This window comes from Doryrhamphus excisus, linkage group LG2 (assembly GCF_037039965.1).
Source record: "Doryrhamphus excisus strain RoL-2023G ecotype Guam linkage group LG2, RoL_Dexc_Guam_v1.1, whole genome shotgun sequence".
Taxonomy (NCBI): Eukaryota; Metazoa; Chordata; class Actinopteri; order Syngnathiformes; family Syngnathidae; genus Doryrhamphus; species Doryrhamphus excisus.
The window spans coordinates 28,536,523-28,556,073 of record NC_136358.1 but is presented as its reverse complement, the minus strand read 5'-3'; the positions used below and the strand labels follow the sequence as shown (position 1 = coordinate 28,556,073).

Below are 19,551 nucleotides of genomic sequence, written 5' to 3'. Positions count from 1 at the left end.
GTCAAGAAATGGTAATGGTTTAATTTCATTTGAACATGCATCAGATTCCAATTGAGTGCATCCCATAATCAGTTCCCAGTTCCACATGTCCAAAAGGAGTAGGAAGAAGCAAAGCTTATTAAATCCTACCCCTCCATCTGGTACTTTTACAATCACTAACTGTTACATTTGTTCACTTCCTGCTTTCCATAATACAGTTAAATTTTTTTTTTTGTAAATAATGCACCTCGTATCGAAGTACTCGGTGATATGAGCATCCAATGACATAATGGTTACCATAGTAACTGTCAATATAGTGATATATATAGCACATCACGACTGGTTCAAGACTCTTCATCCTTGTATTTAGCAAACATCAACTGCTTGTATTGTTTCTTGAATTGGCTCATCGTTGCGCATTGTTTGATTCCCTTACTCAATCCATTCCATAGTTTGATTCCACATACTGAAATGCTATGGCTAGCATAACGTAGTCCTAGCATAGAAGTGTTTCAAATGTACTTCTTCCCTGAGATCATATTTCTCCTCTCCTGTAGAGAAGTATTGGATGACATTTTTAGCTAATTGGTTATTTTTAGCCTTTTGCATTATTTTAGCTGTTTGAAGATGAACTATATCAGCAAGTTTTAGTATTAGTGATTTTAGAAATAAGGAGTTAGTATGTTCTCTGTAGGCGGCATTATGAACTATCCTTACTGGCCTTTTTTGCAGTACATTTAGCAAGTGAAGATTTGCTTTTATAGTTATTATCCCATATTTCCACACAATAAGTAAGATATGGTAGAACCAGAGAGCAATAAAGAGTGTGGAGTGATTTCTGATTGAGAACAAATTTTGCTTTTTTCAATACAGAAAGGCAGGTGTGTTGCTAAAAAAAAAAAAAAAAAGCCAAAGAACAAGCAAAGGGTGCAGTTAATGCTTTGAAGTTTTGCATGACTTATTTTCCTGAAAATTCACGTCAAAGTCGCACTTGAGAGGTTCTACTTGTATTCCAAAAAGCAGGTGTTCTCCGGTCCAGGTACCCCCCAGGGGTTCACAATAAAAAAAAATGTTTGCAGTAAAATGTATGATGTTATGCTATATTGTGAAGTGCATACAGTGAACATGTCTAAGTGATTGATTAGATCTGATGGTAGAATGGAAGAACTCATTCTTTAATGTTAACATTCTAGGAACTTTTTATATAGAATGTTGTAAACAAAGCAGAATTTTCAATTGCATGTCATTAGGTTTTGCACTAGTTGTGTGTGTGTGTGTGTGTGTTGGCAGTGAGTGGGGGTGACGTCGTCAGGCGTGGTAATAACAATGAGCAGACAATTAAATCCAGACTACATGGGTGTAAAAACACGTTAGAATGTCACTAAAAGAGGAGAAACGACTTAAAAAAGAGTGCGAGTGGAGTTGATGGGAGTGATGTTTGAGTCTTGTATGGACATGGGAATGTGGGAAAAAGACATGAAAGTCCACTGGTGGAGTTTCCTGAGAGCGGAGAAGTGAAGCAGTGTGGATAGGAAATGACTCATAGGACTGGAGCCGTGTGTGTGTGTGTGTGTGTGTGTGTGTGTGTGTGTAGTGAGCGTGGGTGTGTGCTAGCTGTGTTAAAAACACGCAGCACAGTGGTCCCGGTGACTCACTCCTCTGATGCTCACTTTTCCATGCTGTTGTCCGTCCTCAACTTGTATTACTTATTTTTTATTATTTTTTTTAGGGGTTCATTGTGCAGCGAAGACACGTGATGGACTCTCACGCGCTGTGCGCAGTTTGTGGACTTTTCGTGGCGTTTGTCTTCCACGGGGTTTACGCACAAAAAAGTAAGTCTATGTCTATTTTTTTTATAATATTTTTTGAAGATTTTTATTGTGCTGTTTTTAATGGGGTCGCGTAGTTGGGGTTGGGGAGTCGAGGCTATCACAAGCGCCTCCTTCACCGGCTACATATCTCACCGGTTCCGCATTCCGATGGGCTGATAACACGGCAGCCATCCGTGGCTCATCCACGGATTCAAGGACACCACGTCTCCACTCTTCGCCTGTGTTCACACACCGAAACGGGAGGAGAGAAAAAAATAATGAATTTCCTTATAATTACATATAAGTATTAATGTAAAATGACACTAATCAACAGTGAAGCCTTCTAATTGCTAAATGCTATAGCTAGCCGTACAGTGTTGTTTCTAGCTAGCTAGCTAATCAACGTAATTGGGTTATTGTGAACCAAACATTACAACGCTACGTTAATGACGTTTTGGTGTGGAAATAATCAATGTTTCATCACTCAAAATAAAACATTAATTAAAACATTAATAAAACATTAGCTTGAATGACTGCATTTATGGCAGCTAGTGTTGTGTTAGCTTACCATACCAACCTGTCAATCTAGCTATTGCTAGTATCTGTCTATCCATCTTGTATAATAATAATGCTCAAACCACTTGTTCTAAATAGAAAGGGTGCAAACTGTCATACAAGTGTAAAAAGAAGTGCTCACACCTGTTAATGTTAATATGCTGTGCCTTAACTTTAATGATGAAGTACAGGTGCACCATGTAAAAAGAACTATGTAATCTCCTTGGTGGGATACGGTGGAAGTGGCTCAACCAAGCCAGGCTTGGTGCTCAAGATGCAACTCAACGAAATCTAAATTCCTCCGTAGGAATCGAACAGTACTTCGGCATTGGTTCTCAACTTACTTTGCTCCTGTTATGTTGAATCCTTGCTCTATAGAAGTAGAAGCACAGCTTTTAAGCTATGAATGCATGTCCATAGCTTACAGGTCACAGGTGGAATTGAACCTTAAACTCAGCTTTTGGTACAACTGTATTAATGCTGTCCAATGCAAAGTGTGCTACAATAAGCCCAAATGCATATCTCCATTCTTATAAGTGACAATTGAAGCATTCAAGTAAAAGGGCGATACTAGTACATGCATAGTGTACTTTAAGTATACTCTATGCAAACACTTGTTTTTGTTCACAGTGGAGGTCAACCAGGATGAGTTCACATCCAAGCAGTGCACACACTTTCTCATCATTTCCTAAAGTAAACACAAAGCAGGGTCTAGCAGTGTGAGGCCATCTCCAACATCTGGATATCAGCTGCTGGTCCACCCGCCCCCATCTGTTTTATGACAAAATGCAACATCCCCACACCCAAAAAACACTCGGGCTAGATGAGACTCCCCAACGTCAGGAATGCAAAAACTGGCTCCACATTTCTGCTTGATGTGCAGAGCGAGAGAGAAAGAAAACGTTAACTCATAAATGTGTGCTAAGGTGCGAGGGAACTCGTTGTAACGTTTTTCTGTTGCTAAGAAGTACAGTGGGAAAGAATATGATGGTTGTGGTGCGGTGCAGACGGTTGTGGTTTTGGGCAGAGGTCAGCGTCCGGTCATGCCTCCGCCGCTTCCCGATGACCTTGGGCATTCCCAGAGTAGGCGTCATGTAGCCGGGGTCGGGCTTAAGGCGTCTGGAGGGAAGTTTACAAGAGCGGTGACACATTGTTGCTGTTGTGACCGAGGCCAGCTCTGAATGCCTGCAGTCTGCCAGGAGGGCTTTTGAGCATTTGACCAAAGAATCAATTGGCTTAAAAAGCCAACTTTGTCTCTGCTCAAATAACACTGACTACATTTCCCACAGTGCACCAGTTGTTTTCCATTCCCATACCAGCAGACTTTCCCTTTTAAAATTATTAAAGGGAACACAAAACTAGTTTGTACATATATATTGTATATACAACCCTGATCAAAATCCCCCAAAAATGATACTTGCGCTGAGTGGTAGACCCCCCCAAAAATGATACTTGCGCTGAGTGGTAGAGCCCCCCAAAAATGATACTTGCGCTGAGTGGTAGACCCCCAAAAATAATACTTGCGCTGAGTGGTAGACCCCCCCAAAATTATACTTGCGCTGAGTGGTAGACCCCCCCAAAAAATTATACTTTCGCTGAGTGGTAGACCCCCCCAAAAATTATACTTTCGCTGAGTGGTAGACCCCCCCCAAAAAATTATACTTTCGCTGAGTGGTAGACTTATACTTGCGCTGAGTGGCAGAACCCCCCAAAATTATACTTTTGCTGAGTGGTAGACCCCCCCAAAAAATTATACTTGCCCTGAGTGGTACACCCCCCCAAAAATTACACTTTCACTGAGTGGTAGATCCCCCCAAAAATTATACTTGCGCTGATTGGGAGTGGTAGAACCCCCCAAAATTATACTTGCGCTGAGTGGTAGACCCCCCCCCCAAAAAAATTATACTTGCACTGAGTGGTAGACCCCCCCCCTCAAAAAAAATTATACTTGCGCGGAGTGGTAGACAAACCCCCCCCCCAAATGTGCTAAAGGTCAATTCAGGCTATTTTTCAACTGGTCTTAACATTTTGATCAGGTCTGTATATACTATATACTATAGTATACTATATACTATATACTATATTTATGAGCAAAAGGAAAAAGATGCATATAGACAAGGAAGGAAGCATGATGTAACACAGAGTGTCATGTGAGCCTATTGTTTTGTTCATCTTATCTGGAAGACTAATATTTTTTTGGCACCACTTGTGTCATCTTCCTATTGTGTATTGTATAATACACTCACTGGACATTCATTCATTAGGTACACACATTTGCACTTTGTAATACAAGATACAACACAATACAGCTACACAAGGGTATTTGAAACATCTCCAACTGAGCATTAATACCTTTGTAAATGATCTGGGGCAATTTTAATATCAAATCTGGATATTTGTATGAAGTGCAAACATTTTCAGGAGAAGATTACAGACAGATGCATTGTGGGAAATGTGGGATTCAAAGGTTTTGGTACGTCATTCACAACAACAAGAACAAGAAAAACAAAAGTAAGGTCAGTGCTGCTTTCCTTCGTTACTCACCGTCCAATCAGATTGCTGTGATGTTATCTTCAGTACCGTTTACAGCCGCTGGGGGGCTGTAATGTGACACTCATGTATCTCTTACACACTATTTCTGAGAGAATTAACATTGTAGTCATTGCTATAATGACACAATATTGACAAATGAAATTTGTTAACTTTTCCATCCTGAGATTCACCCATGTAGAGAAGGGGCCCACATTGAAGCGCTCATCTGCGTGGCTGTCATAAAAACAAATGAAGCCTCCCATTGTGTCCACAGGACAGGAAGGAAGCATTTTTCTCTAAACCACCGTCTTTTTTCCACCCATCGTCCTCACAGACTCATTGGTTTATTTTCTGGAAGACACACAAACAATCCAAAGGAAGCACTTTGTGCAAACACATCCTGCTCTCCAGACAGACACAAAGTTAGCCACTCGTTGCTCTCTCTTACATCAGTAGTGAAACCTCCGAGAGCATCCCACCCACAAAGCTGCTCACGTCTTCTCAACTGGGCTGGAATTGGACCGTTTTGTGATTTAATTGGCATATTTTCATCCACTACTTAGACAGGCTACATACCAGAGACACACCGCTCAACAGAATTGTTGTTGCTAGGCAGACTTTGACAGGACAAAGACCACAGACTGCACTGCCTCATGTAGTGGAGAAAGAACAGGAAGAGTTGGCAACCAAAGGAAGTCAGTGATAAGGGAATAATAAAGCATCATTTGTTGCTAGGCAGACTTGAAAAAAAAACTAAACACTCGGACACTTGTTGCTATGCAGATTTCAAATGGAGAAGTCCAGTAAATAAATAAATATTGCCTTATGGCTCCTGTTTCCTTGGCAACACCAAGGCAGTGGTGTCCAAAGGGTGGCCTGAGGGCCATCTGTGGCCCGTGGATATTCTTTTTATTGAAATCAACCAAATTATTCCAAATAACAAATGGCTAAGAAAAGGCGGGAGAGTAAAAATATTTAATTACAAAAATTGTTGTGAATCCATAACGGACAGAACAATGTGGACTTTTTCCCGTGCTCAGGTCAGTGTGGCAGCTCAGAATTCTGGAACTCCGATCTGGATGTTTGCATGCAGTGTGCATCGTGTAAGCAGTACCCAAAGACGCCGTCATGCAACACATGTAAGACACCAGATAAGACGCAACATGTCCGATGTGGTGACGACAACACCAAAATACGCTGTCCTGTATGTCTGTACCCCGTGTGTCTCCCAGGTAAATCAGTGGAGGAGACGTCGGACGTGTGGAAGCTGGCGGCCATCACCAGCTTCTCTGTGTTGGCGGTGGTTCTGGTGGCCGCCGCCCTCATCATCGGGGTCATGGTGCATCGACGCAAGTCGCGCAAACTTCCTCTACGTGGTGAGATTTCATATGAAATGACTCGTTGTCACAACGTTGTATCATAGTTTTGAAGTCAATATAACCTTTACAAAGAAATGACAATACATGTGAATATGTATAATTACATTTTTTAATTATGTAATTCATTGCAAAAATATATTTAACACACTTTAAGTGGAAGTACTATAGTTATTAAAAGTAGCAATGTCCGATATCAGCATAAAAATGCGATATCGGTTGATATTGGTATCAGATTTTTTCCCCAAAATGAAAACCGATATTAAAAAACTGCTATATACAACCATGTGTTCATTCCACCACAGGAGATATGTCATGGTACACATATCAGTATCAGGCTGATATCGGTATCAGAAATTAAGAGTTGGACAAAAAAAAAGCTTAAAAAAGTAGCTAGCATTGTAGCTAATATTGATATATTCGATGATTACTTTATTGTAAAGATGTAAGCATTAATATTGGTGTGTGATGCTGAACAATGTAAATGATGATGTCACCGGCTCATAGTAAACATGTATCATTGTATGATTGTATGTATGATTGTATCATTGAATGTATGATTGTATCATTGAATGATTGTATGATTGTATGTATGATTGTATCATTGTATGTATGATTGTATCACTGTATGATTGTATCATTGTATGATTGTATCATTGAATGATTGTATGATTGTATCATTGTATGTATGATTGTATCATTGTATCATTGTTTGTATGATTGTATCACTGTATGATTATATCATTGAATGATTGTATGATTGAATGATTGTATCATTGTATGTATGATTGTATCATTGAATGATTGTATGATTGAATGATTGTATGTATGATTGTATCATTGTATCACTGTATGATTGTATGATTGTATCATTGTATGATTGTATCATTGTATGATTGTATGTATGATTGTATCATTGAATGTATGATTGTATCACTGTATGATTGTATCATTGTATGATTGTATCATTGAATGATTGTATGATTGTATCATTGTATGATTGTATCATTGTTTGTATGATTGTATCACTGTATGATTGTATCACTGTATGATTGTATCATTGAATGATTGTATATTGTATGTATGATTGTATCATTGTTTGTATGATTGTATCACTGTATGATTCTATCACTGTATGATTGTATCATTGAATATATGTATGATTGTATGATTGAATGATTGTATCATTGTATGTATGATTGTATGATTGTATCATTGTATCACTGTATGATTGTATCATTGTATGATTGTATGTATGATTGTATCATTGTATGATTGTATGTATGATTGTATGACAGTATGATTGTATGATTCCAGAGCCAATAGAAGAAACAGCAGGGCCGCTCTATCAAGCTTAACCATTTCAGTAAGTGTCCTGTTGGCTGTTTTCACGGTGAATGTGACGTTCTCCATGAATCCACAGTTCATGTTCTCCGTGTTGTGTCCTTTGCAGCCTCTGAAAACACATGTGACACAACCAAGAAGCGACTGAGGCTTCACACCCGGACGGGGAGACCCTCTGGACCGTGAACTGTGTACTCTGACTGACCTTTTTAAAAATGTATTTATGTGCTGGGTGAAGAGACGTGTCGTGACCACAGGACAACCAATGGCACAATTCTCGCAACTTTAATGGTTCCACGGTGACGGACTGACTATTTGGACCCGCGAGGTGGTTTGGTGGGCTGCTAGGTGGCGTTGGGTCGGTTCCGCACAGACGAATGTAGCTAACAGGTGAGGACTGGACACTGTTAGGCACAATAATAGGCGGGCTGTTTGAATGTAGCTACTGTTGACGTCAAGTCTACCCTCCAAGTCACGGTGGGTGCACTGTTACTGCGTATTCCTGCCACCGCCAACAACACACAGCCTCCGTTCATCTTCATCTTGGTTAACACTCATGACAAATGACACTGACGGGTTTGGAAGGTGGAGCCAAGCGAACACAACACTTTTACTTCAAGTGGAAATACTAGTTTTCTTTTCACTAAGACTGCTAAGGGACGCACAGACGGGAAAAAAAACTCATCAGAAGTCAGAAATATATTATAAATAGTACTAGTGTGTTACAAAAACAATCAAGAATAAAATATAATAATTTTTTTTTTTACTAATTTTGCAGAACAAAGTTTGCTCATAAATAGAATAGAATAGTTTTTTATTTTATTTGTCAATACAATGTGGTCGTTTTACTGTTAGTCTTACCAGAGTTCCATTGTTGAAGAGGCTGGAGTTGAAATAGGAGACCAAGGTTTTACAACCCCAAAAAAGGCTTATGAATGTTTTACATTACATTAGAATAAAATTAAACACATTACTACTACTACTACTACTACTAAAAATGACTTTTCTTATTTCTGTACATTCCTACTCCTCAAAGGTGGAGGTATATTTTTTTAAAAGCCCCAATTATAAGGAGAATAAAGTTGCAGCATTGCAAATATGAAGTTTAGATTAAATTATATATATTTTTATAATATTGCAATGAAATGTATGAAATGAAATTGTACTTTTACAAGAAAAGGGTTGCCATTGTAGCAGTAGGAGGAGTCATTTTCCAAAAAATATGTAAAAAAATTAAAATTCAAAAATGTGAATTACTGAGTTACAGGAACAACAACCCAGAAATGAAGTCATTATGATGGCAAAAGTAAAGTATTGCTTTTGACAATAATGTCTTACTTCATTATTGCAATGAGTTCCTCCATTCACCAAGGGGGCGCCGACATTCTCTTACGTCTCCAACAACTTTATTCTCAAACATTTTGTTGACTTTTTCCTCGTCAAGGTGCCATCTTCAAAACACTTCTATTGATTGACAGTCTGTCATTAAGAAAAAAAAGCATGGAATGGCGTCACAGGACACTGTGAGGAAAGGTGAAGATATTGGCGTGCCCGTGAAGGTGTTATTACGTGTATTGTTGTTGTACAGTATGTTGCCAAAGAAGGGACTTTTCATTTGTTAAAACGTCAACCAGGCCAGCTAGTAGCGATTCTATACTAACACCATCCATTAACACTTTTTGTTGTTGTTTTGCTATTTCTAAATGTATATAATGTACTGTACATGCACTGGCTTATTTTTCCTAATGCAGTCCTACTATTGCTTTTAGTACCAAATGTATTTTCACAATAAAAGTGACAACCATGCTTGTTTTGAATAGAAACTGGTGAGTGGGGGTGGGAAATGTAGATATATAGTTGGCAATAGTTGACAAAAAACGTAAGGGGTTAGTATGTCGTTTTTCTCATTTTTTTCAACTTGCTTAAAAAGCACTTTTCTGTCAAAAATAGAAGTGGAAACCTCACACACACTCAACAGGGGCCCCAGAAGCATCCAAAAATGGCATAAAATGCCAGGTTTTGATTTGGTGATTTTTGACAAAAAACGTAAGGGGTTAGTATGTCGTTTTTTCTCATTTTTTTCAACTTGCTTAAAAAGCACTTTTCTGTCAAAAATAAAAGTGGAAACCTCACACACACTCAACAGGGGACCCAGAAGCGTCAAAAAATTGCATAAAATGCCAGGTTTTGATTTGGTGATTTTTGACAAAAAACGTAAGGGGTTAGTATGTCGTTTTTTCTCATTTTTTTCAACTTGCTTAAAAAGCACTTTTGTGTCAAAAATAAAAGTGGAAACCTCACACACACTCAACAGGGGACCCAGAAGCATCCAAAAATGACATAAAATGCCAGGTTTTGATTTGGTGATTTTTGACAAAAAACATAAGGGGTTAGTATGTCGTTTTTTCTCATTTTTTTCAACTTGCTTAAAAAGCACTTTTCTGTCAAAAATAAAAGTGGAAACCTCACACACACTCAACAGGGGACCCAGAAGCATCCAAAAATGGCATAAAATGCCAGGTTTTGATTTGGTGATTTTTGACAAAAAACGTAAGGGGTTAGTATGTCGTTTTTTCTCATTTTTTTCAACTTGCTTAAAAAGCACTTTTGTGTCAAAAATAAAAGTGGAAACCTCACACACACTCAACAGGGGACCCAGAAGCATCCAAAAATGGCATAAAATGCCAGGTTTTGATTTGGTGATTTTTGACAAAAAACGTAAGGGGTTAGTATGTCGTTTTTTCTCATTTTTTTCAACTTGCTTAAAAAGCACTTTTCTGTCAAAAATAAAAGTGGAAACCTCACACACACTCAACAGGGGACCCAGAAGCGTCAAAAAATTGCATAAAATGCCAGGTTTTGATTTGGTGATTTTTGACAAAAAAACATAAGGGGTTAGTATGTCATTTTTTTTCCCCAACTTGCTTCTAATACATAGTATATATGTGAAACTGGTGAGTGATGGGGAAAATATAGATATATAGAACATAGACACACATCCATTTGCAGTCTTTTAATCACTAGTGTTTGCTTAAATTCTAAATGAAGTAGAAATCTACATTTCAGTGACAAAATAGTTGTAGAAATATGACTTCAAAACCGAACAGAGCACTTGAAATCCATGACATGGCTGTTTTGTTTTAATTAGCCAATAATCTCGCACTACATAAGACATAAGCTCATTCTATTGTGACATAAGTCTACCAACATGGCGTGTGTGGAACATTAAAACACTATTAGCTTTAATGTGCATCTGTTGCTTTACATGTAGGCTACCAAGGTGAATGCATGATATTCCAGTGACTTTACATAAATAGTAAAAAAAAAAGAGGTCTTCAATCCAGTGAATATATTGCTTCATACAAAACATCATGTTGGCTGCATTCATTCTTTCCAAATGTGCAAATACAATCATGCTGCAAAAACAAGCCCTCCAAGGACAGATAAGAGAAACAACAGTTTACAGTGTCTTCTAGTAGTGTCTTCTAGTAGTGTCTTCTAGTGTCTTCTAGTGTCTCAGCTCACCGTCGGAGCCTTCAATGAGGTATTTATATCACACATGTAAGCAGTGGCAAAAATAAGGCAGGAAAAGAAATGAAATGCCAGAATGTTAAATAACAAAGACACACATTAGTCCTAATTGTGCTTTGACGTAGTGATGGTGGAAAGGCTGTATTAAGTCCAACATAAAACCATATTATTGACCAAGAAAAAAAAAAAAACAGGTCATATATATATATATATATATATATATACTCTATCCAGGGTCTGGACTCATACGTGCATATTAACATGTGGTGCTGAACTGGACACATGTATGTGTACATACATAGATGCATGCATACATACATACATGGATGTATGTGCATGTATACATATATACATACATACATACATACATAGATTCATGCATACATACATAGATGTATGTATGTACGTATACATCCATCCATCTACATCTATGTATACATACATCTATGTATACATACATACAACCATGTATACATACATACATTATACATGTACAGTAAATTCATATTTCATGACATTTAAATGAAAACATATTTCAATGATGTTATATTTAAATATACTTCAATACTACCAAAAGAAACAGTATTTTAACAAGGGTGTGTTTCACTAACTTTTCCATACTAGTAAAACATATATTTTTTAAAAAAAGACATAACGTGCGTAACGCTAGGTGAGAAAGCCCATAATTACTGCATTTGTGTGTAGAGCTAAAATCAGCCAATGAAAGCAGCCACGACCTTGCACTGCGGCAAGGTCATCTTAAAATGGTAACCTTGGCTGACCTCCATCTTGTGTTGCCCGTCCACTCAAATAATTGAAGTGCTTGCTTTTACACAGAAACCGACATCAAACTCAACTTTGTCGTGATGATTAGTGGTTCATTCGGTCCATTCAAGGCTACACAAACATTCATAGGAATTATTATTATTGAAACATACTAGATCAATAAATAAGTATCACCAAACATAGATATGAAGGGTAACTATTAGTAGTACTCAGTAACAGTAGTAGAAGAGCTATTTAGCAGTAAATCCTAAACAAGCTAGGAGGTATCTGAGGTTCCCAAGAGGTTTGCTAGTCCTTCAAAGAACACATTTAGTTCCTCAGGAGGCACCAGGCTGGACTTTACAGATGGCTTTGCTTCTTCTGTCCAAACGTCAAATCGGTGAAGTTCTTGTAGAAAACATTCAGTCCACGCTGGAGGTAAGAACCCGATCAAAGGAAAGAGCCCATGTCCAAGCCCAAAAGGTTGTTAGCATCCCAGCTAAAGGAGGCGGAGTCATAGGACTGCTGGTCCTGGTGCATCCTCTCATGGTGCCTCAGGTTGGACTTGCTGGAGAAGCTCTTGTCGCACAGCAAGCAGGCGAAGGGCTTCTCTTTGCTGTGGATCCGCCGGTGACAAATGAGCTGAGTGGACACTCGGAAGGCCTTTCCGCACTCCAGGCACTGGTAGCGCTTGGGCTCCGTGTGAATGCGGCGGTGGTTCTTGAGGGCCATCAGGTTGGTGAACTCCTTGAAGCACACGGCGCAGGAGAAGGAGCCGGTCTTGTGGCTGTTCTTGTGGTTGAGGAGGGAGCCGGCGTGGCGGTACGTGCGGCCGCAGTGCTCGCATACGTGGCTCTTCCGCCCCTTCGCCGCCGCCGCCGCCGCCGCACCGCTTTCAAGAAGATGGGATAAAGGCGGCGGAACCTCCTTGGAATCCTCCACGTCCCAGCTGAGATCTTCAGGCTTGCTTTCCACCGTATGCGCCGGGCACGCTCGGGAGCGCTCCTTGGAGTGCGCCTCCATGTGGCTCTGCAGGTGCGAGATCAGACAGAAGGTCCTGCCGCAGTCCGGGCAGCAATGGCGCCTCATCTGGGAGTGGATCTGCAGCGTCAGGGGGTCCGGGAACGTTTGCAGACACAGCGGGCAGTGGTGGAGGTTTTCCGAGTGCGTCTTTTTGTGGTTGAGGAGGGATCCGGCGTGGCGGTAGGAGCGGCCGCAGAGGTCACACCTGGAACCCAGAAGATGTTGGGAATACATAAAACATCTAATTAACTCATTCCGAGTCATTAAGCAATAATCAATAATGATTGGAAAACTATGAGGATATCTCTATTACATGTCATGGCTGCACGGTGGTTGAGTGGTTAGCGTGCAGCTAGGAGACCCGAGTTCAATCCCACCCTTGGCCATCTAATGTGTGGAGTTTGCATGTTCTCCCCGTGCATGCGTGGGTTTTCTCCGGGTACTCCGGTTTCCTCCCACATTCCAAAAACATGCTAGGTTAATTAGCCACTGAATGTGAGTGTGAATGGTTGTTTGCCATAAATATTGACATCAGTGAAAAAAACCCACGAGCATATGGAGCAAATTCAATACGAGCCCCCTTCAGGGACTAATAAAGGTTTGTTGAGGGCACCTCCGGCCTGTGGGTTGTGTGCATTTGATCTGGTCCACCATGCGGTTCCAAAAACAAGAAAACCTCAACAAAACTACAGACCCATTGAAGCCACATATGCACAGTAATATAGTACGTATATAATCATAAACATGTGTTGAGATCTTTTTCTCAACTTACTATGACCCTCAGGGAACTTTACAAAAACTGAAATGACCCCCAACAGGAAACAGGGTCCCCCACCCCGATTGCAGTCATCCCAAATAAGAAAGACGTGTGTGCGAGGGTGGGAGCCAGTCCAGCTTGAAATGAAATACTGGTGTGGGTTCTGGATGAAGGTTCCAATTGAGGATGTTCTTCCACTTGTGATGACACGGAAATGTTGCTTCTTAGTGGAGAAGAACTTTCTGTAGACCATCACAATGTATCCTACCAGGCACCATCTGCTTTGCATGTGTAGTACTATAGTACTACAGTACTATAAGGTTTTAGGCCACCTTCTCGAAGGGAAAAGGGTGTGAGCCAAAATTGGACATATGGACCCCCCCCCCCCTCCGCTTTTTTTCATAAAAATGATGAAATAAAAAGCAGTTGATGTCACCGGACGTAAGGAGGTGGTCGACGTAGACTATTGTTGAATAGAATAGGAATGTAAAGGTGACTATAGGGGTGTTATTTCATGTCTACAGTGCTCTAATAATATTAAAACAACAGATTTATATTTAGTAATATACAGGTTTTGTGTATATTCCATTCCAATATTGAATCCTACTTTGCGGATATTAATTTCTAGACCCAACAATAAGAGAGACAAATGAGAGATGACTGTATTTTGAATGACACCAAAGGAATAAGGTGGCTATGTTGACTACAGCCACAATAATAAAGTCAATGTTAACTTTTAGTATTTTTTTTAAAGGAAGAATTGCTAATTGATATTGAAACATCAGCTGGGCTGCACGGCGGTTGAGTGGTTAGCAGGCAGACCTCACAGCTAGGAGACCAGGGTTCAATTCCACCCTCGGTCATCTCTGTGTGGAGTTTGCATGTTCTCTGCGTGCATGCGTGGGTTTTTTTTCCGGGTACTCTGGTTTCCTCCCACATTCCAAAAACATGCTAGGTTAATTAGCCACTCCAAATTGTCCATAGGTATGAATGTGAGTGTGAATGGTTGTTTGTCTATATGTGCCCTGGGATTGGCTGGCCACCAGTCCAGGTTGTACCCCACCCGAAGACAGCTGGGATAGGCTCCAGCACCCCTCGCGACCCTTGTGAGGATAAGCGGTAGAAAATGAATGAATGAACCACCAGGTGTACCTAATGTTGTGGCCAGTGAGCGTTAGCTACACTGACAGTAAACAGTAACTCACGTGAAGCACTTGTCCAGGTTGTCGCCTTGCTGGACGCTGCTTCCTTCGCCTTTCCTGCAACGGTGCCTCTTAAGGCCGGACCTTCCCTGGAAGCTCTTCCCGCACGCGGAGCAGCTGAAGTGTCCGTCCACTCGGCTGTGGACCTTCTGATGGTTGTGCAGCATGCTAGCCAGACGGAACGCCTTCCCGCACGTGACGCACGTGTACTTCTTCTTCTGCGTGTGGATGCGTGTGTGGTTGCGAAGCGCCATGGGGTTGGTGAAGGGCTTGGAGCAGAAGGTGCATACGAAGTGTCCCGTCTTGTGGGTGTTCTTGTGGTTCAGGAGGCTGCCCGCATGGCGGTAGCTGCGATGGCATATGTTGCACGAGAACGTCCGCTCGGCTTTACCGTTTGCTTGTGCGTTGCTGCTTCCTGGAGATCTCCCGCAGGCGTGGGCCACCAGTTGGTCGCCTGTAGGAAACGTCTGTTTACAATGTTTGCACTTTGAAGCTCTCTGCCTCAAGCTCCGCCTCCCGCCTTTTCCAGAGTCGGCACAGATGTGAACCGACAGCTGCTTCTGTCCTCTGAAGCCTCTTCCACACTTTTGGCAATAAAGTTTTCTATCGGCTAAGTGGGTGCGTAGGTGGTTCTTCAATGCCAGTTGATTGGAGTAAGCGTTGTTGCAAACGGAGCAGTAATACTGGCCGGTTTTGTGGGAGTTCCTGTGGTTGACCAGACTTCCTGCGTGGCGATACGTGCGTCCACACTCCTCACATGCAAAAGGTCGCGGGTCAGCTGCATCCTCTGATTTGACCCAGGTGTCGGGTCTCGTCTGTTCTCCGGTCCCTTCATCTAACTTGGTCCGGTTCAACCGCATGAGGGCCTGGACCTGGTCATTCAGTTCTTGGATCTTGACTCGGTTCTCCTTGTGCCTCCTGAGGTGGTTGAAAAGTTGCTTTTTGATTTTAAAGGCTTTTCCGCACTCATGACAAGTGTGCCTGAATGGGGGGGGGGGAAACACGCACATCATTATTCTGCTCAAAATAGGAGTTCAGAACATTCAGACAAGGATTCTTCCATCCCATTAAAATAATGTTACCCCAACAACAACATTCATTCATTCATTTTCTACCGCTTATCCTCACAAGGGTCGTGGGGGTGCTGGAGCCTATCCCAGCTGTCTTCAGGCGAGAGGCGGGGTACACCCTGGACTTGTGGCCAGCCAATCACAGGGCACATATAGACAAACAACCATTCACACTCACATTCATACCTATGGACAATTTGGAGTGGCTAATTAACCTAGCATGTTTTTGGAATGTGGGAGGAAACCGGAGTACCCGGAGAAAACCCACGCATGCACGGGGAGAACATGCAAACTCCACACAGAGATGGCCGAGGGTGGAATTGAACCCTGGTCTCCTAGCTGTGAGGTCTGCAGGCTAACCACTCGACCGCCGTGCCGCCCCCAACAACAACATAACTGATATAAAGGGCTGACCTCTTGACATCAAAGTGGGACCTCTGGTGGTTTTTAAGAGCCAGCAGGTTGTAGAAGCGCTTCTGGCAGATGTTGCATTTAAAGACGCCCGTCTTGTGGGACTTTTTGTGGTTCAGGAGGGAGCCGGCATGTCTGTAGGAGCGGCCGCACTGATCACACCTGTACTGACGATCCACTGAAGCCTCAATGTTGTCCTTGACGTCTCCGTGGGCGTCCTTTGCTTTGACCTCCTCTTCCTTAACACTTGCTTCTTCTTCTTGCCTCTCAGCTGTGCAGTCATGGTTCTCCAGGTGATGGAAGTCGGTGCAAAAGATTCCGCAGCGACTGCAGATGAGACTCTCGACTTCCTCATCGTCGTTCTTGCCGATGTCGTCGTCCTCTGAATGTTTGATGTGCACGAGTTGATGAGTGAGCAAGTCCTGTCTGCAGGCAAAGCTTTCTCCGCAGGTACTGCAGATCATCATCTCCTCCGACTCTTCATTTTTTGCCTCCTCTTCAGAGGACATGGACGAGGGTCCTGAGCTGGTTGCAACAGCGGACTGGGATTGAGTGTGCCCTCCGAGATGGCTCCTGAGGGCCCTCATGCTGGTGTAGCCGTTTCCACAAACAGAGCACTGATAAAGATCACCGTCATCTTCTTCAGCGTTCAGTTGGTCGCTGCTCATATTGTCTTGCTCGATGTAGCCCTGATGCCTGGCGTCGTTCTCTTCATGGAATGACACATCGGTGCCGTCTTGGAAGGTCACGCTGGCGCCACGGTCGTCGCCGGTGATGTGCTGCTGTTGGAGCGAAGGGCAACCGTGAGCGATAATCCCGGCGATGTCTGCGAACGTCTCACCGCAGTCTGCACACATGTGCCTCTGCATCAAGGGCTCGCCGTGTGCTAGCTGTGCGCTCAATTCTTGATGAAGCTGCTCGCTGTACATCACCCCGTTCTCCTGATCAACACCTAGGCCAGCATCATCATCATCACCTTGCGAGGGGAAGCAGCCTTGCTGGTTGTCCGAGGTGAAAGGCTCCAACGAAAGCCAGTCCCCCTCCCCGTTGAGGCTGAAGGAGCATTTCTGACCCTTATGGAGGCGAAGGTGACTTTTGAGTGCAGCCAGGTGAGGATAGCTCTTCTTGCAGATGGAGCAGCGGTAAGTCCCAACCTGATGGGACCTTTTGTGGTTGATGAGGCTTCCAGAGTGGCGGTAGCTTTTGCCACAGATCTGGCACCTGAAGGGACGATCCTCGGATTCAACAGAGCCTGATTCGGGAGCAGGAATGATATTGTTTGTGTCCATGACCGAGGGTTCTCCCTGAGGTGTTTGATTATTGGAGCAGTCTGAATACATGTGGCCATTAAACGCTTGACTGTTACCTACTGGTGACAAGGAAGGATTATTTATATGAGGTGCATAATAGTTTGATTTAGACATGTTGTCATACGTCACATGATGGCTCTCTGCTGTGTTATCTTGCAGCCCAAATGGCACGGATGAGGATGAGTTATGCATTTGGATGTGCTCCTGGAACTCTTCATGACTTGGAAATAGAACCTGACACAAATGGCAGAAATTGACAGGAGCGTCAGGATTCTGATGCTCCAATGTGGAGCTGGCGTAGAAGCCAGATACTGAGCTGATATTGCTGCCGTTTCTGACCTTGTGAGTCCTCTGGTGGTTGTAGAGGGCGGCCATGTTATTGAACAGTTTGAAACACACCGTGCACTCAAACATTCCCACTTGATGGGTCTTCTTGTGGTTGCTCAAGCTGCGGTGGTGGATGTATGTTTTGTCACACAGATTGCATTTGAAAGGTCGGCTAGTGGCGTCGCCAGAGGTGTCACATGGTGTATTAAATACCTCCGTCACGTCTTTACCATCATTATTTTCACACTCAATGTCTTCACACTCCTTTGCCTGCACGGTGAGGTGAACTCTCTCATGTGTGGAAAGTTGTGTCGCCAAGCGAAAGGCCTTCCCGCACTGTAAACAGGAGTACTTCTTCTGCGACGTGTGAGTCCGCATGTGATTTTTCAAAGCCAAGGCGTTAGAGTTCTCTTTGCCACATACGCTGCACCGAAAAGATCCCACATCGTGAGCCTTTCTGTGGTTAGCAAGGCTGCCGGCGTGTCTGTATCCACGCCCGCATTCCTCGCATTTGAATTTGCGCTCTTCCTCTTGTTCCAGGTGAGAGTCCATGTGTTCAAGTAGGGTGGCCGTCTGTGCAGCGTCATGCAGAGCCATGACCATGCAGATTGAAACAAGTGCACTGCCGATGAAGAGTATGGATATGCAAGAGGGCAATTCATTAGATTCACAATGCAGAACACTTTTTTTAGATCCAAAGGGTGAGGAAAAAGTGGTTGACGGGCAGTAGGTCCATACAATTAGAAGAGCGGCAGCTGGAGGGACAAAGAACATGTTAGTTTAACATACATGATCTCTTTTCACAACATCACAAATCATCATCCCGCACAATATAATAAGAGTTCAGTGAAAAAAAATACCTTTAAAAGATACATGGGTCTTATGGTTATAATTGTAGTCTGCAGTGGTAGTGTGGAACTGCACTACATCTTCCTGAGATGTTTATAGCCTGATAACCTTATTAAGCCAACCACCATCTTGTTTTTTTAATAGGAAAATAGATAACATAATAAATAAGACCTGACTGGCTTATTAGATGTACTAATAAACCAGCAAACAAAAGCCTGCGACATTCGGATACAACAGATTAACCAATATATCCATTAATGTAGTGTCCGTATATTACATAAAATGTATATAAGCTCATGTAAATGTGATGCGGAGTGCTAATGTTAGCGCGCTACCTCTTAGCCACATCCTACCTAGCAAAACAAACATTGCACCAAAATGACCGGAAGCGTATGCACTCGCATACCCAAACGACAACAAATGTGCTAAATAAATACCTTAAATATCGCCTCGATCCACATTACGACGGATATAAGGTCGCTCGTGAAATAAATGCATTTATTCGCTTAAAGATAAGATAATGCAATTGTCTTCCCATTCCTTCCTCCAGTCCACATAGCGCTTGTTGCTAGGGAACAGGAAATGTGCATCGGCGAAATACTTCCCCCGTGCAGAGTCACTTAAAAAGTACTATACAGAGAATACGTTCCAGAGAATAACTTTTAACTAAGTACTGAAAAAGACACTGTTATCGGTTTCGTGCAACCCA

General features: G+C 42.2%; 2 protein-coding genes across 2 annotated transcripts; one reads left to right on the top strand and one right to left on the bottom strand.

Moving 5' to 3' along the window:
- Nucleotides 1–1,314: 1,314 nt before the first annotated feature.
- si:rp71-1c10.7 (tumor necrosis factor receptor superfamily member 12A) lies at nt 1,315–9,422 on the top strand. Its single transcript, XM_058061972.2, has 5 exons — nt 1,315–1,811; nt 5,918–6,016; nt 6,110–6,253; nt 7,571–7,619; nt 7,707–9,422. Exons 1-4 carry the CDS (start codon nt 1,736–1,738, stop codon nt 7,609–7,611), a joined length of 360 nt encoding a protein of 119 aa, XP_057917955.1. The 5' UTR covers nt 1,315–1,735; the 3' UTR covers nt 7,612–7,619; nt 7,707–9,422.
- A 1,173-nt stretch (nt 9,423–10,595) lies between these two features.
- Nucleotides 10,596–19,420, bottom strand: znf646 (zinc finger protein 646). Its single transcript, XM_058062554.2, has 4 exons — nt 19,280–19,420; nt 16,360–18,748; nt 14,879–15,856; nt 10,596–13,121 (listed from the first exon to the last, which is right to left on the bottom strand). Exons 2-4 carry the CDS (start codon nt 18,594–18,596, stop codon nt 12,344–12,346), a joined length of 3,993 nt encoding a protein of 1,330 aa, XP_057918537.2. The 5' UTR covers nt 18,597–18,748; nt 19,280–19,420; the 3' UTR covers nt 10,596–12,343.
- Between the last annotated feature and the right edge of the window lie 131 nt (nt 19,421–19,551).

Excerpts from the sequence above, each read along its gene's own strand:
- si:rp71-1c10.7 (XM_058061972.2), top strand. The coding sequence starts at position 1,736 with ATGGACTCTCACGCGCTGTGCGCAGTTTGTGGACTTTTCGTGGCGTTT. Across the intron at positions 6,017-6,109 it reads GACGCCGTCATGCAACACAT|GTAAATCAGTGGAGGAGACG; the intron begins GTAAGACACCAG and ends TGTGTCTCCCAG. Across the intron at positions 6,254-7,570 it reads GCGCAAACTTCCTCTACGTG|AGCCAATAGAAGAAACAGCA; the intron begins GTGAGATTTCAT and ends GTATGATTCCAG.
- znf646 (XM_058062554.2), bottom strand. The coding sequence starts at position 18,596 with ATGGTCATGGCTCTGCATGACGCTGCACAGACGGCCACCCTACTTGAA. Across the intron at positions 15,857-16,359 it reads TCCCACTTTGATGTCAAGAG|GCACACTTGTCATGAGTGCG; the intron begins GTCAGCCCTTTA and ends CCCCCCATTCAG. Across the intron at positions 13,122-14,878 it reads AACCTGGACAAGTGCTTCAC|GTGTGACCTCTGCGGCCGCT; the intron begins GTGAGTTACTGT and ends TCTGGGTTCCAG.